We start from the raw sequence: 18,048 nt of genomic DNA on the forward strand, positions 1-18,048 counted from the left end.
TGGGATCACGAGCATCCCCCGAGCTCACTTTTCTGCCGGGGCTCAAGCTCCCCTCGGGGATGCCCAGTGCCTTGTGAGCGGGGCGAGCCTCGTGCTAAGGCTCTACAGGTGCTTTGCGTGCCCCCAGGCCTCGGCTCTGCCGCCTCCCTCCTCTCCCCGGCCCCGGAATAGGGAGCTCTTGCCATTTGACTGCTCTACCTCCAGCTCTCCACTCAAGCCGGCCCCTGGAGCGAGGCAAGATCCGGCCGGCGCTCTAGAGGCGGCCTAGAACTCAGTCCCCTCCGGGTCCCGGGGCCACTCTGGAGGCTGCGGTGGGGGACGCTCCACCTCGACACACAGCTCTCCTCTCGTAACTCCAGTCGCGACTACGGGTGACGACTCAAGCGCTCGATAGGAGTCTCTGCTTGCCTTTCAATGATGGGGTCTGGCCAACCTGTCCCAAAAGATTCCCCTCTGAGCTGTGTTCTCAAAAATCTCAAACCACTCGCACTCACTGAACTCCAAGCTAACCGTTTAAAACAACCCTGTACGCAGATTTGGCCTCAATACCAATTAGACAGTCAAGACCTCGGGCTTGAAGTCGGCACATTTGACTTTAATATTCTTCAAAATCTCACCAACTTCCTTAAATGGAGTGGCAAGTGGTCAGAGGTCCCCTATGCCCAAGCCTTTTGGGCTCTTCGGAGCAGGCCCTCCCTATGCAAGGCCTGCTCCACCCATGAGGTCCTTCTATGCGCCTTGCCTCCCAAGCAAAAGGACTCTTCTTCCTCAACTTCCAGGAGGGAGCCAGCACGGGAGATCCCACCCATGGCAAAGGTCATGAGGAAGAGCCCTGATGGGCAAAGGCGGGTCAGGACTGGAGGGACTCCCCGACCCCACCCATGACAAGGTCATGAAGGCAAGGCGGATCAAGACTCGAGGGGTCCCTTAGATCTGCTCGAGCATCTACCCCCGAAACCAAAATCCGTCTGTTATACTACACTCTTCTGACATTAACAGGGGCTATCCCTGACCACCTTTCTCTGGAAAATTAACTTAGAGCTCCACTTAATAGTCTCCTGCATATAAAAAGAGTGTCTCAGGTCAAACCTCTCTGCTGGCAGACTAGCTTGTGTGACGGGATTATCCACACTCCTGCTACTGCGCACATGATTGTTTACAACCTCTCAACCATAAACAGCACAGAGAGTCTGGAGCATTTTGAAAGTCTTAGTTAGCATAGGGTTTTTCTAAAGATAAAAATCAGGTTGGCGAAGTGTTTCATTGCTGAGTTAATGATTGCTGCCGGGTCTCCATATCCTTAGGCACCTGGGAGTATGTTAATCAATGTAAATGGAACGTAGAAAAAGAAGCATAATAGTTTTGATGTTAGCAATATTGGACTTTTGAGTTAATGAATTTTCTCTTTATTATAAATCACTGTACTCCTCTTTCTTTGTTATAAATCGTTGTATCCTTGCTATGTAAGAATGTAACTTTATCACTATCTTAAGACTAAGTAGATCTTAAGGGAAAACAAATTTTCTGATTGACTAAACCTTTGTCAATAGAAAGAAAGATGGGGCCATAAAATGTTAATCAGTCTCCAGACCAGAAGATATTGTAAGCAAACATGAGACCCTTGTAAGAACAAAGGTATGCAAAGAACACTCTGTCTTTAGATAAGGGTCGTGACTCTGCTTCTTACATTTATCTCTATGTACAACTTAGAGTGTAAAGGCTTCTCTGAAAAATAATGACCAGGACCAAGACCAGTTCCACGAAAGCCTGGTTTCCCCGTGTCGTCTTTTCTTTCTTACTCCCCTTTTCAGGCTAATTCCCATCTGGAACGCAGAGGTCTGCCGTGCTTACTTATTTGCCTGGGCTTCTAAGACCTGAACGGGAAGGCGCCCTGCGTCTTCACTCCCTCGGGAGACCGGGAGGGCGCCTGCGGCCTACGTAAGCGGTGCAAGTCTCTTGTCTCGAGACTTTATTGACTTTCTGTGTAAACCAAGGAATATAAGCCTCTTTCTCTCCTCTATTCTCTTAACTGCAAATTCTTTCCTTATCTCTCTCTAAATCTATATATCTCCCTTGCCCTGCCATCCACGCTTCGGATACCCTGGATCCAACCGGGGTAGGACCCCGGTACTCAACTAACCACAGACCACGACCTTCCGCATCCCCAGCGTTCAACCCTGCGGACAAGCCCCCTCCCTACCCGCCACCCCGCCAACCCTCTCCTTCCCCTTCATCCAACTCTCCTACTGGCCAGGAAACCTCTCCTGACTCGCCCTCGACCCCGCTACCCCATCTCCCCGACTCCCCCTCCCCACTTCCTTCCCGCCCTGCCACACGGTCACGTACCCAACACACGTTTCCCTGAGAGAGGGGCAGGACCAGAGGGCCCCACCTGAGTCCATGTGCCATTTTCAGTCAGATATGAGCCAGATAGAAGAAAAATTCGGGCCACTTTCTGGAAATCCTACCAGATACAGAAGAGAATTCCTGAGACTCTCCCAGGCCTATAACCTCACATGGAGTGATGTATATTATATCCTAAATGCCACTGTCACCCCTGATGAAAAAGACTGTATCTGGCAAGCGGCAAAAGCCGTTGCTGATCATTTACATAACCAAGACCGGGATAGCCCAGTTGCTGCTGAGGCGGTGCCTCAGTTAGATCCCCACTGGACGTCCCAGCCCGGTGACCCAGGTATCAGGAGACTCAATCATATGATTACCTGCATTCTAGAAGGAATGAAGAAAAATGCTCATGTCCATGTCAGTTATGATAAAGGCAGAGAAGTCACCCAAGGGGCAGATGAAAATCCAGCCTTATTCTTGGCACGCCTCACAGAGGCAGCCCAGAAGTATACCGACCTAGACTTCACCACTCCTGCTGGATTACTCTTCCTTCACGTTCAATTCATCAGCTAGTCCGCCCCTGACACCACACACAAGCTTCGACAACTAGCAAAGGGCCCTGAGGCCCCTCAAAGAGACCTTCTAGAAATAGCCTTCAAGGTGTTCAATAATAGGGAGGAGGAGGCTAAAAGAGAAAAAGAACGTGAGAGAAAAGCTAAATATGCTTTTTTAGTGGCAGCAGTTAAGAGAAGAGATCAGCCTGGCCCAAGCCATCCCAGAACGGGGCTTAAGACCTGCCCCCCAGACCCTGCTTCCGATGCAACCAGTCAGGACGCTGGGCAAAGGCATGCCCAAACCCGCGGCCCCCCACAAAAGCATGCCCAACCTGTGGCCAGTGAGGACACTGGAAGATGGACTGTCCCCAGGGATGCCCTGGCACCCCTGGGGAGGTCCCCACCTCCCAGACCTGGAGAGTGGAATGTCCACAGGGATGCCCTGGTGCCTCTGGGGAAATCCCCTCTTCTCCCCAGAACCCCAGCCCAACCCTATGAGAGTTGTCCAATGATGGGGCCCAGGTTCCAGCCCCCCGGCCCGTGTCCTGAACATGAGCTCGGAACTTAGGGTAGACGGGGTAGTGGCCAGGAAAAAGACCTCCTTTACAGTAGACACTGGAGCCACTTTCTCTCTCTTAACTTCCTACTCTGGCCCAACTCAAGACTCAGAACTCACAATCAAGCAGGTCTCTGGAGTTCCTCTAAGGCCAAAAATCAGCCCTCCATTACTCTGTCAATTTGGAAAATCAACCCTTATACACTCATTCTTCATAATGCCTCGGTGCCCAATGGCACTCCTAGGGAGAGATTTGTTATCCAAACTGGGGGTCTTTATTACCATACCCCCACCTCGAAACAGTCTCTAGATTCTGCATCCTGGACGGTCCCTGTCCCTCACCCCTGACCTTCCCTTGGATCTACCCGCGTTAGACCCCCAAGTCTGGGACACTGATCACCCATCCATAGCCAAACATCAGCCCCCAGTCCACATCACCCTAAAAGACCCCTCGACTATAATCACCCAACAGCAGTACTCTCACCCCGGAGGCCCACAAGGGACTTAAGCCTATCACAGACCATCTTCTTCAAGCCTCTATCCTAATTCCTACCCATTCACCACACAACACCCCTATTCTGGCAGTAAGGAAGGGACCAAGCTCTTGGAGACTGGTCCAGGGTCTGCAAAAAGTCAATGAGGCCATCACAGTGACATACCCAGTAGTCCCTAACCCTTACACCCTTCTGTCCACCATACCCCCGACTGCAACCCACTTCACGGTATGAGATCTCAAAGACGCCTTTTTCACCATTCCCCTCCACCCCCTCTCCCAACCGCTTTTCGCCTTCACCTGGCAAGACCCCGTGACTCACGTTTCCTGGAAACCAACATGGACAGTTCTCCCCCAGGGGTTCAGAGACAGTCCTCACTTTTTTGGACAGGCTTTACAAAAGGACCTACAGACACTCGACCTAGCCCTGAGTCATCTCCTCCAATATGTAGATGACCTCCTCCTTTGTAGCCCAACCCGAAAACTCTGCTTCCAACATACTGCCAAACTCCTTGGGGCCCTGGGATCCTGGAGTTATCCGGTATCCCAATCTAAGGCCCAAATAGCCCAGACAAATGTCACTTACCTGGGGCTCTCCATATCCCATCAACAAAGAACTATTCCCCAGATAGAATCCAGGCCTTAACTGTCCACTTCCAAAAACAAAAAGGGAGCGCCTGTGTATCCTCACCCTCCTAAACTTTTTCCGTATCTGGATCCCTAACTTCTCCTGTTAGGTGAAAGACGACCAGGACACCAAAAGAATGTCTAAGAGGCTTTAATGGCGAAGCGCTCCCGGGCAGGGTTCCCGGACCGAAGGGGGCAGGTCGAGGACGTCCGGGCGCCCGGACTGTGTTAGAAGTTTGTTTATACATGCCCGCTGCGAGGGATCGCGGCCGGGTTAGTGGATGGGGGTTTGGATAGGTTGCCGGTTCGCGGCGTGGCGAGCTGATAGGTTTTTCTATGCGGCTGGGGCGGGGCGGCTTTAGCTGGCGAAGTGTGCTGTCATTGGTCCCCGGGATCTGGGAGGTTCCTTCCGTTAGGGACCTTCTCGCCGGCGGGAGAGAGAGGAGGGGTGGCCCATCATGGCCCCCGGGGTCCAACCTCACACCTCCCTCATGCAAAGCTGCTCTATGAGGCAACTAAAGGATGCCTGGATGAGCCCCTCTCTAACCCCTCCTCGCTGGCCAGTCCTCTTTGCGAGCTCACCCAGAGCCTCCTCCGAGTGCCTGCTCTCCGCCTGCCAGGTCCCACCAGACCGTTCTCCTCTTTGCACTTTCCAACCAAGGACAGGCCCTGGGACTTCCGTGTCAGCGGGCTGGAGACACCTGGGCTCCCATAGCCTATCTATCCAAACAGCTGGACATGGTGACCCAGGGGTGGCCTCCCTGCATGCAGGCCGTCGCAGCCCTTGTACCCGAAGCAAATCAACTCTCTAGGCATGCCCCTTTAACAGTCTGTTGTCCACACACCTTCCGAGACTTGCTATCACATCGGGCTTTCCTCTCCCTTCCCCCTTCCAGGGCACAGGTCCTACGTGCCTTTCTCCTCGACCCTTGGCCCTCATTCTCCCCCTGCTCTCCCCTTAACACCACCAGCTTGTTACCCACGTCCTCTACAACAGATTCCCTCCTACACAGCTGCAGCCTAACAGTAGGTCTTACCCAAAACCCCTTCCAACATTTAACAGATCAGCCCATCCTAGACCCAGACGCCCCACACTGGTTCGTTGAGTGCAGCTCTCAAAACTCCCCACCCTTTTCAGCAGGATGTGCCATCATCCAGGGGGACCTTCGTCACAATCATGGGACCCAGAGAACTGAGGCTTCACCTCTGCTGCCTCACACCACCTCCCAACAGGCAGAACGGATAGCTCTCACCAGAGCTTTAACTCTGGCTAAAAATCTAAGGGTTAACACCCACACAGACCCCAAATATGCCTATAACATACTTCACTCAAACATCCTAATATGGAGAGAAAGAGGTTTCCTAACCCAAAAGCGATCCCCCATCATTAATTCAGACCTGATCCACAAACTTCCAGAGGCAGCGCTCTTACCACACAAAGCCGCCATCCTCCACTGTAGGGGACATCAAGAGGGAAGTCTCATATCCACCTGCAACCGTGCCGCAGACCAGAAGGCAAAGGAGACAGCCCTGTCCCATCCTTCCCTCCAGTCCCCTGTCCTCTTAGCTGACTCCTCCCGACCCCCCACCACCAGAGAAATCCTCTCTTATCTACACTCACTTTTTCAGCCCTCATCCAAGACACTCCAACAGTTCCTCCGTAACCACTTCCCCATATCCAATGCTGACCAACAATATTTAGATCACCTTACCTGCTCCTGTCAAACATGTCAACACACTAACCCCAATTCCAACCTTAACCCGACATCCTTTCCAAGCCACCAAGTGTGAGGCAGCCTCCCAGCACAGGATTGGCAGATAGACTTTACTCATATGCCCCTGGTCTGGAGAGTCAGATACCTCCTGGTCCTTGTGGACACCTTTTCGGGATGGGTAGAAGCATTTCCCACTACAAACAAAGGAGCCCACACCGTGGCCCAAATCCTCCTCACAGAAATTATCCCCAGGTTTGGCCTGCCTTCATCCCTACAGTCTGATAATGGCCCGGAATTTACGTCCAAGGTCACCCAACAACTTGTCCCATTCCTACAGATACCCTGGAAATTTCACATTCCCTACCGTCCCCAGGCCTCAGGAAAGGTAGAAAGGATGACTAGAAGAATCAAAGAAACCCTTACCAAACCAACCCTCGAAGGACATCTGGATTGGACTAAACTTTTGCCCATTGTTCTCCTCAGAATACAGGCTTTGCCCAGAAAGCCCCTGGGGCTGAGCCCCTTTGAGGTGATGTATGGAAGGCCCATGCTCCCTCGTGGACGCCCGCCTGAACCTCCTCCCATACCAAGCTTCTTACACTCCCCTCTGCTGGCGGAACTCCACAATGCCCTCTGGAAATACCTCAACCACAACTTGCCTGCCCCGACCCCCAATCCTCCCTGCCCCCTTTACAAACTGGGGACATGGTCTATGTCTAATAATCCCTAGGGTGACCTAACCCCAAAGTGGCAGGGACCATTGTAAATCATCCTCCTTACCCCAACTGCAGCTAAACTCAAGAAGGTCACCTCCTGGATACACCTCTCTCGCCTAAAACGGGTCACCTCTGACCCTGCGCTGCCCTCCTTAACTGATCCCATCAGGTCTCCCTCACAGGACCTATCTCCTTAAAATTCACCCAGTGACAACCTCTGTCGACCATCCAAGAAGACACTGAATGACCTGGACTCTCTTCAACCTACACCTGTTCCTGACCCAACCACCACCAGACCTCTGGACCAGTGCCCGCAGGAACCTCCTCCAAAGACCTGACCACACTGGTGTCTCAACTGTGGCTCCAGGGAGTCTTCTACAACTTGACTCCAGACGAGACTGATTTCTCTACTCTCATTCTCTACATCATTCTACATCCTAATGAACAGTGCTCCCCTGCAGATTCAGGCAACCACCAGCTTGGGGCCTTCTCCCCCTCTCCCTGTCTCTCTAACCATCACCGCACTGCTAATCTTAATCCTTGCTGTAGGCCTAGTAACTGTCTCCCTCGGGACTGGCCACCGACCCTTCGTCCTTCCGTGGGTATCGCCTGCGTTGCCAGCTGGGTTCCACTCCTAGGCTGCTATTTCCTCTGCGCTGCCTAACTAACAGCCCATGACGCCCCTGTTCCCTATCCTTGCTGCACTCCCAGCCTTCTGGCTACTCCCTGCCCCTGCTCTGACATTTATTCCTATGTACATTCCTCATGTTATAATACAGCTCCAAAACCATGCACCATGAACCTCGGGGATGGGAAGTCCAAATCCCTACTCACTGTTAAAGTACAAAAGAGAGGGAGTTTCGTGAGCACGTGCCATAAGCCAAATGGAAGAAACGTATGTTTCTATCCCATTACCCACTGGGGGTACTCAGACGGGGGCGGGGTACTAGATCAAAACCGGGAAAAGAAACAAGAACAAGTCATAAAGAACATAATTTCCCGGTTACAGGCGACCCCTGAGCCTTATAAAGGCCTAGACCTCCTTTCCCAATTACAGCCTCTCCTAAAACCTCCCTCTGGCAACCAACACCTTACCCACCTTCTCAACTCTTCCTTCCAATTCCTCCAGTGCACACAGCACACATCCCAGTGCTGGACGTGCATGTCACTGTCTCCCTCGCCACACACAGCAATTCCCTTACCCTCAGCCTGGCTGTCACAGGGCAACTGTACTCCCCTTCCCAGCAAAAAGTACACAACTCATTGGGCCAGTCTCTGACAATGTCCTACCCTCAGCCTCTTCAAGCCTAACCTGTATTAACTACTCTAGTCCCAACTACACTGGTCTCACAAACTCCCCTCCCTCCTTCTGTCCCACTTGGGCTCTCTGGAACAGCACAAAGAATTGCACCAATCCGGGAGTCTTCATTCTCTGCGGGACCTACGCATATTCGTGTCTCCCCTCGGACCCCCCTGGACCTTGCATCTGGGTCTTCCTGACCCCGGGCCTAACATTCCTCAAAGAAGAAGAGGTGGAACAAATAGTCTACCCCCAAGGGGAACTTTCCCACAGGAAAAGACGAGCTGTCATAGCCCCCCTCCTGATGGGGACTGGCAGAGCAGCAGCCCTAGGCACCGGCATTGGAGGCATCTCAACCTCTGCCCATTTCTACGACAAGCTGTCCCAAGAACTTAATGAGGACATGGAGCAGGTAGTGGAGTCCTTCGTTTCAATCCAAAGACAAATCAACTCATTAGCTTCTGTGGCCCTACAAAATAGGCGAGCCCTGGACCTTCTCACTGCAGAAAAGGGAGGGACCTGCCTTCCCCTAGGAGAGGACTGCTGCTATTTTGTTAATGAAATGGGCATAGTCCAGGATAGAGTCAAAGAACTTAGAGACAAAATTGAACCCTGCAGGAAAGAGTTACAAGCCTTCACAGTCCCCAAAACCCAGAACTGAATGTCGCAGAAGAGTTACAAAACCTTCATAGTCCCCGAAACCTGCTCCAACAGGCCCTCCCTTGGCTGCTCCCTTTTCTGGGGCCATTGATACTTATCATTCTAATCCTTTTATTTGGACCCTGTCTCTTCAATCTCTTTCAAAGATTTCTCCAAGAACGGATTCAGGCCATTTCTCAAGATCAGGTCAAGACCATTCTTGAGAGCCTCACCCAAAGCTCAAAAATAGGAGACCCTGGGCCCTAAGACGATCCTCCATTCCAGACCCCAAATTGTCGCCCCTATCCAGCAATGTCGGGAGCCACATTAGACATTACTGACAAAGTGGAGGCACGGCCCCAACCCCCTCTCCTCATCCTGCAGGCACGGTCCCAGGATGAAGGAGTTAGGTCTTGTGATTCTGACTTGTTCTTTCCTTTCTTTGGCTGAGTTGGCTGAAAAGAATGTTAAAGTGCTTATTGTTCTTGAGAGAAGTATGAGAACCCTTCTGCAGTTGTGCCCAAAAAATAATCTATAAAGTAACAATTGACATTTGTTCAAGGATCTTTACAAAGAATGTTCCAGGATGAGCACACAGGCCCCAGCTTGAGGTCGTGGGAAGGATTGTTATCTGAGACCTGTTTGTGAGGGGAATGTTTATGGCAAAAGAAGCTTGCTGAGCTTAGGGTTTAAAAATAATTAAAGACAGCTAGAAGCCTTTTTAGGAGATAGTGAGCTTAGGATACTATGGGCAAGCAGGGTTTAGAAAGATAAGAAGTAAACTGAGGGACATGGTATGCGGCCCAGACAGAAGCGTGAGTCAGTGTAGCTCTGGTTGAAGGGCAACAATGATTTATGGAGACAGTTAACCTGGGTGAGGGGAGCTGAAAATGCAAAGCCTCTGACCTAATGCCTTTGTCAAAGTATAAAAGAAGACCTAATGCTTGAAATAAACATGCAGTCCCGCCCCTCGAGTCGGACGCTGCGTCATTCTCCACAGACACCGCTCATCTCTTCAGGCTGATTCCCTGGCTGCTGGAGCTAGACTCCGACACAGCAGGAAGTAGCCAGAGAGATACGGCACCCCCTTTCCCATTTTTTTTAATGATTTCAGGTTCTGGAATGAAGGAGTCTTTTGGGCCTAGAAAAGAAAACAACAGTTTCAAAGGCCCTTTGCCTTTCATCTAACTTCGGAGAAAACAAAACAGAACTTTAGGTCCCACCATGATGCTCCAGGCAGGTTGCATCTATCTGGGACTTATCACCCCCCTTCCAGAAACCTTCCACCCCCTACACCTTCCCAAAAGACTTATCACCCCCTGCCCAACTACAAATGCCATCTCAACTAAAATATACCCAAAATACCCCACCTGATTAACATCTCCCTTATCGCTTACACAAACTTCCCTATAAATATGGAGCCTCCCTGATCCTTCTCCAAGCTCAGCCTGGTTGTTAGGCCGACTGTCGCCCCTCCTTGCCTGAATAAAGGTAACCTACTTCTGTTGAGGTCGTCATTTCTCTTTCTGCCTTGGCCTGAACTATACCTTACACAGACTATCTGCCCCCATGCAGGGGCCATGGTTTCAATCCCTGGTCAGGGAACTAGGTCCCACATGCTCCAACTGAAGAGCCCACATGCCACAGCTAGGACCAGGTGCAGCCAAATAAATATTTAAAGACAAAAAACTTAAAAAAAAAAAAAAAGGTCCCTTAAATTTCTAATAGCTTTGTAAGCTACTGTTTATGATTTTTGACAGCAGATTTAAATTCCTAAAGATATAGGCTTTTTAGAGAATGCTGTTATAAATGATCATCACATTAATTCATCTCATCCCTACAGAAAAAAACATCCAGACTATTTTTTAACTGCATGTCAGCATTTCGAGAAACCAATATATGCACCATTAGCTACACCGAGTTTTGAATGTGTCCTCTGAGGCCTGTGCTGAGTACAGCGGGGGAGCAGAGTGTAGCTGTTCTGCAGAGTTGAAGCTTCAGCCTCCAGAAGCCTGATTCTGCAACTGTAGCATGGGGCTGCAGAAGAGAGAGCAGTCTGGCACAAGTGCTTCAGAATTTGTAAAGAAGTTAGGAATTCAAACTAAGCTCTAATGATGTGTGTGGTACCTAAAGATGGCCAAGGAAGTCAGCTTCAGGCAGGAAACGTGTGGGCTTTGTTTGGGAGCTGTTTACACTTTTGTTTCAGCGGGATGGAAAGGAGGTGTAAGTTGAATTTGGATGCAGCGCTATGGAAGCCAAGTGAAAGTGGCTCAGTCGTGTCCAACTCTCTCTGACCCCATGGACTATACACTCCATGGAATTCTCCAGGCCAGAATACTGGAGTGCATTGCCCTTCCCTTGTCCAGTGGATCTTCCCAACCCAGGGATGGAACCCAGGTCTCCCACATTGCAGACGGATTCTTTACCAGTTGAGCCACAAGTGAAGCCCCAGGGTAGGTTTTATTTTGCAAGCAGTGGAGAGTGAAGGAGGGTTTTATCAGGGAAGATCTGATGAGATTAACCCATTAGAGGAACATTCTGGGAAGGAATTCAAGTGGGGCAAATGGGGCATGGGGCATGGCAATCTGGGCTCTTGAAGCCATCCAAGTGGCGCTGAGGCTGAACTTGGCAGATGGAGATGGACTGTGCTGCCGCCATGGGGCTTGGACAGCCCCCTGGGTGGTCCAATGCTTGCTGGTGCTCAGTTCTGACCCGAGGCCAGAACAGGCGTTGGGAGGATCTGGCAGTCTTAGCGTGGGGGCGAGCTGCTGGGATCTCACATGTAGCTCGTGCTTTCCCTCCTGTTGTTTTCTGGGGCCCAGCCTCCAACCAGGGCTTCCCTCAGCTGGTGAGGAATCCGCCTGCAATGCGGGAGACCTGGGCTCGATCCCTGGGTTGGGAAGATCCCCTGGAGAAGGGAAAGCCTGCCCACTCCAGTGTTCTGGCCTGGAGAATCCTCATGGACTGTATAGCGTGACAAAGAGTCGGACACGACTGAGCAACTTTGACTCTCACTGTTGGCCTCCCAACAGCCTGGCTGTGGGCTCTGTGGTGGGAACGCAGTGAACTGTGGCTCACCTCTGTCAGTGCCCTTTTTCTGGTCCATAAATGAAACCAACAGAGCAGAACGGACGGCTCCTGAGGATCTGAGCTGCCATGGGCTCCGGGCGGTGCATGAGGCGCACAGGGGACCACATGCCCCACCTTGGCCAGACCTGCCAGGCTGGGAGGTGCTCAGGCTGTGGCTGGGCACCGAGCCTGCATAGAGTGCCAGGCCTTTGGGTTCCTGAGCGGGTGACACAGAGGCTTCAGTCACAGCCGCCTCACCCAGTGGGCTGAGCCCTTCCACCCCCCTCAGGCTGCTCCCTTCTGGCCCTCTGAGCCCCTGTCCCAAGGGAAGGAAGCCCACCCACTCCCCTGTGTGAATGTTTATGCAGAGGAAGGTTTCTGCCACCTGTTGACAATGCCTCCTTGATAGATTCAGTTCAGTTCAGTTCAGTTCAGTTCAGTCGCTCAGTCGTGTCCGACTTTTGAGACCCCATGAACCACCTCCCTGTCCATCACCAACTCCCTGAGGTCACTCAGACTCACACCCATCGAGTCAGTGGTGCCATCCAGCCATCTCATCCTCTGTCGTCCCCTTCTCCTCCTGCCCCCAATCCCTCCCAGCATCAGAGTCTTTTCCAATGAGTCAACTCTTCACATGAGGTGGCCATCGTGCTGGAGTTTCAGCTTCAGCATCATTCCTTCCAAAGAAATCCCAGGGCTGATCTCCTTCCAAATGGACTGGTTGGATCTCCTTGCAGTCCAAGGGACTCTCAAGAGTCTGCTCCAACACCACAGTTTAAAAGCAGCAATTCTTTGGCGCTCAGCCTTCTTCACAGTCCAACTCTCACATCCTTACATGACCACAGGAAAAACCATAGCCTTGACTAGATGGACCTTAGTCGGCAAAGTAATGTCTCTGCTTTTCAATATGCTATCGAGGTTGGTCATAACTTTCCTTCCAAGGAATAAGCGTCTTTTAATTTCATGGCTGCAGTCACCACATGCAGTGATTTTGGAGCCCAAAAATAAAGTCTGACACTGTTTCCACTGTTTCTCCATCTATTTGCCATGAAGTGATGGGACCAGATGCCATGATCTTTGTTTTCTGAATGTTGAGCTTTAAGCCAACTTTTTCACTCTCCTCTTTCACTTTCATCAAGAGGCTTTTTAGTTCCTCTTCACTTTCTGCCATAAGGGTGGTGTCATCTGCATATCTGAGGTTATTGATATTCCTCCCGGCAATCTTGATTCCAGCTTGTGCTTCATCCAGCCCAGCGTTTCTCATGATGTACTCCGCATATAAGTTAAATAAGCAGGGTGACAATATACAGCCTTGACGTACTCCTTTCCTGATTTGGACCCAGTCTGTTGTTCCATGTCCAGTTCTAACTGCTGCTTCCTGACCTGCATATAGATTTCTCAAGAGGCAGGTCAGGTGGTCTGGTATTCCCATCTCTTTCAGGATTTTCCACAGTTTATTGTGATCCACACAGTCAAAGGCTTTGGCATAGTCAATAAAGCAGAAATAAATGTTTTTCTGTAACTCTCTTGCTTTTTTGATCCAGTGGATGTTGGCAATTTGATCTCTGGTTCCTCTGCCTTTTCTAAAACCAGCTTGAACATCTGGAAGTTCATGGTTCATGTATTGCTGAAGCCTGGCTTGGAGAATTTTGAGCATTACTTTACTAGCGTGTGAGATGAGTGCAATTGTGCAGTAGTTTGAGCATTCTTTGGCATTGCCTTTCTCTAGGCGCAAAAGGTCCTAGAGGAGCTACTCCACATTCAAGGTCAGGAAGGGCGGTGGTGAGCAGATACCCCTAGTCCAAGGTTAGGAGCAATTGCTATGCTTTGCTGGAGCAGCCGTGAAGAGATACCCCACATCCAAGGTGAGAGAAACCCAAGTAAGACGGTAGGTGTTGCAAGAGGGCATCAGAGGGCAGACAGACTGAAACCATAATCACAGAAAACTAATCAGTCTAATCACACTAGGACCACAGTTTTGTCTAACCCAAATAAACTAAGCCATGCCCTGTGTGGCCACCCAAGACAGGTGGGTCATGGTGGAGAGGTCTGACAGAATGTGGTCCACTAGAGAAGGGGATGGCAAACCACTTCAGTATTCTTGCCTTGAGAACCCCATGAACAGTATGAAAAGGCAAAATGATAGGATACCAAAAGAGGAACTCCCCAGGTCAGTAGGTGCCCAATATGCTACTGGAGATCAGTGGAGAAATAACTCCAGAAGAATGAAGGGAGGGAGCCAAAGCAAAAACAATACCCAGCTATGGATGTGACTGGTGATAGAAGCAAGGTCCAATGCGGTAAAGAGTGATATTGCATAGGAACCTGGAATGTCAGGTCCACAAATCAAGGCAAATTGGAAGTGGTCAGAAAAGAGATGGCAAGGGTGAACGTCGACATTCTAGGAATCAGTGAACTAAAATGGACTGGAATGGGTGAATTTAACTCAGATGACCATTATATCTACTACTGTGGGCAGGAATCCCTCAGAAGAAATGGAGTAGCCATCATGGTCAACAAAAGAGTCCGAAATGCAGTACTTGGATGCAGTCTCAAAAGAGACAGAATGATCTCTATTCCTCTCCAAGGCAAACCATTCAATATCACAGTTATCCAAGTCTATGCCCCAACCAGTAATGCCAAAGAAGTTGAACAGTTCTATGAAGACCTACAAGACCTTTTAGAACTAACACCTAAAAAAGATATCCTTTTCATCATAGGGGACTGGAACGCAAAAGTAGGAAGTCAAGAAACACCTGGAGTAACAGGCAAACTTGGCCTTGGAATGCAGAATGAAGCAGGGCAAAGGCTAATAGAATTCTGCCAAGAGAACTCATTGGTCATAGCAAACACCCTCTTCCAACAACACAAGAGAAGACTCTACACGTGGACATCACCAGATGGTCAACACCGAAATCAGATTGATAATATTCTTTGCAGCCAAAGATGCAGAAGCTCAACAAAAACAAGACCAGGAGCTGACTGTGGCTCAGATCATGAGCTCCCTATTGCCAAATTCAGACTCAAATTGAAGAAAGTAGGGAAAACCACTAGACCATTCAGGTATGACCTAAATCAAATCCCTTATGATTATACAGTGGAAGTGAGAAATAGATTTAAGGGTCTAGATCTGATAGACAGAGTGCCTGATGAACTATGGGCGGAGGTTCGTGACATTGTACAGGAGACAGGGATCAAGACCATCCCCATGGAAAAGAAATGCACAAAAGCAAAATGGCTGTCTGGGGAGGCCTTACAAATAGCTGTGAAAAGAAGAGAAGCGAAAAGCAAAGGAGAAAAGGAAAGATATTCCCATCTGAATGCAGAGTTTCAAAGAATAGCAAGGAGAGATAAGAAAGCCTTCCTCAGCAATCAGTGCAAAGAAATAGAGGGAAATAACAGAATGGGAAAGACTAGAGATCTCCTCAACAAAATTAGAGATACCAAGGGAACATTTCATGCAAAGATGGGCTCGATAAAGGACAGAAATGGTATAAACCTAACAGAAGCATAAGATGTTAAGAAGAGGTGGCAAGAATACACAGAAGAACTGTACAAAAAACAGTCTTCACGATCAAGATAACCACGATGGTGTGGTCACTCACCTAGAGCCAGACATCCTGGAATGGGAAGTCAGGTGGGCCTTAGGAACCATCACTACTAACAAAGCTAGTGGAGGTGATGGAATTCCAGTGGAGCTGTTTCAAATCCTGAAAGATGATTTTGTGAAAGTGCTGCACTCAATATGCCAGCAAATTTGGAAAACTCAGCAGTGGCCACAGGACTGAAAAAGGTCAGTTTTCATTCCAATCCCAAAGAAAGGCAATGCCAAAGAATGCTCAAACTACTGCACAATTGCACTCATCTCACATGCTAGTAAAGTAATGCTCAAAATTCTCCAAGCCAGACTTCAACAGTAACTGTTGAACTTCCAGATATTGAAGTTCACTGAACCGTGAACTTCCAGATGTTCAAGCCAGATTTAGAAAAGGCAGAGGAACCAGAGATCAAATTGCCAACATCTGTTGGATCATCAAAAAAGCAAGAAAGTTTCAGAAAAGCATCTGCTTTATTGACCATGCCAAAGTCTTTGATTGTGTAGATCACAACAAACTGTGGAAAATTCTGAGACAGATGGAAATACCAGACCACCTGACCTGCCTCTTGAGAAATCTGTATGCAGGTCAGGAAGCAACAGTTAGAACTGGACATGGAACAACAGACTGGTTCCAAATCGGGAAAGGAGTACGTCAAGGCTGTATGTTGTCACCCTGCTTATTCAACTTATATGCAGAGTACATCATAAGAATCGCTGGGCTGGAAGAAACACAAGCTGGAATCAAGATTGCCGGGAGGAATATCAATAACCTCAGATATGCAGATGACACCACCCTTACGGCAGAAAGTGAAGAGGAACTAAAGAGCCTGTTGATGAAAGTGAAAGTGGAGAGTGAAAAAGCTGGCTTAAAATTCAATATTCATAAAACTAAGACCATGGCATCTGGTCCCATGACTTTATGGCAAATGAGGAAACAGTGGAAACAGTGACAGACTTTATTTTGGGGGGACTCAAAATCACTGCAAATGGTGACGGCGGCCATGAAGTTAAAAGGCACTTGCTCCCTGGAGGGAAAGTTATGACCAACCTAGATAGCATATTAAAAAGAGACTTTGCTTTGCCAACAAAGGTCTGTCTGGTTGCAATGTTGGACACAACTGAGTGACTGAACTGAACTGACCTCCTCTTGGGCACATTTCGATAACAGAAGGGCATGACTAAGCTGACTGCAATTGCCTTCAATGTCCCATCAAAGCAGTTCTGCTCATTTTGCCTAAGGGGAGAGGAGTCATTTCACAAGGATCAAAGTTTGTCCCCGTAAATGACAAGTTTCTTTAAGCCATTGAAGACAGCCCCTGGCCACTCACTGGTCCCCAAGCTGAACCCGTGCTCCAGACACCCTGGATTCTCCTCGTTTTCATCACTGATGATGCTGTTTCCCTTGATTCAGGAGAGACTGATGATTCCCTTCATCAGATGGCTCCTTAAATTATGTATCCACTCAACAAACACTAAGTGCCTGTCATAAAATGAGTGTCTTTGTAAGAAAAAAAGTGTCTTTGTTTTTATATAGACTCCTCCTGACGTAACGATTACTTCATTACAAGCATTTTCCACTGATGGCAAGTTGATTGAGGATAGAGTTTCCTGTCACATACAAACTGTTGATCAGGGAGACTAATGCGCATCTTCACCCAAGTCTAGTCCTTTCTGGGGGCTGAACAAGTGCTGGGTGCACCGGTCATGGCGTGGCCGAGAGCTGGGCCTGGAACACAGGTTCACTCAAATTAGTGTTCCTCCCAGAAAGTACTCGCTTATCAGTCACCTGCCTCCACTGAGGGTCAGCTCGTCGGGCTGGGACCAGAGCCTCCGGTGTGGGTGCCCTGTGCTGGCCCAGAGATCTGCCTGGCCCGCTGCTCACAGGGTCCTGCTGGGAGGACCACGGGCTCCGGGGGTAGCCGTCCCTCAGTGGAGACGCCCCCCATCACCTGCCCTCTCTGAGCCCGCCCAGCTCCCAGCCCTTTCTGAATGGCAGTGGGCATCCCTGCTCTCAGAACCCACATCAGCCTCTGCGGTAACTGCATCCATTCCCTCTAAACATGGGTACAAGCCGTGTGAAGGTTTGCTTGCTCCTCGTGAGCAGTTCTGACCACCCCCCGCCCTGGTCCTTTTCCAGCTTCACCGGGCCTTTGGTGGCTGCTTGCCCCTCCAGCCGGGCCTGACATCGGTGCCACTGTGTGGGGACCTCCACCTGTCCGGGTCCGGGCTCCGGGCCTGCGGAGGCGTCACTGGTGTGGGCGCTGAGCCCTCCTCGGTCTGGTAGCCACTTTTAAGTCCCAGGCCATGTCCCCGAGAAAAAAGCTCAAGCAGCCACTGTTCTTCACATCAGTGTCCCGAGGACAGATGGTTTAGAACTGCCTGTGGCAACTGCTCACCTTTCTAAAAACATAATGTTTTTATTAGGGTGTAATTGC

At 49.8% G+C, this 18,048-nt stretch overlaps 1 protein-coding gene across 1 annotated transcript in view; it reads left to right on the forward strand.

The window, feature by feature from the left end:
- Positions 1-8,611: 8,611 nt before the first annotated feature.
- Positions 8,612-18,048, forward strand: part of LOC128060023 (beta-galactosidase-1-like protein 2) — a 50,663-nt gene continuing 41,226 nt past the window's right edge. Inside the window, exons 1-2 of the mRNA XM_052652228.1 lie at positions 8,612-8,719; positions 17,751-17,893. Coding sequence (XP_052508188.1) covers positions 8,612-8,719; positions 17,751-17,893 — 251 coding nt within the window. The remainder of the gene's footprint in view (positions 8,720-17,750; positions 17,894-18,048) is intronic.

Source organism: Budorcas taxicolor, chromosome 15, assembly GCF_023091745.1.
Source record: "Budorcas taxicolor isolate Tak-1 chromosome 15, Takin1.1, whole genome shotgun sequence".
Taxonomy (NCBI): Eukaryota; Metazoa; Chordata; class Mammalia; order Artiodactyla; family Bovidae; genus Budorcas; species Budorcas taxicolor.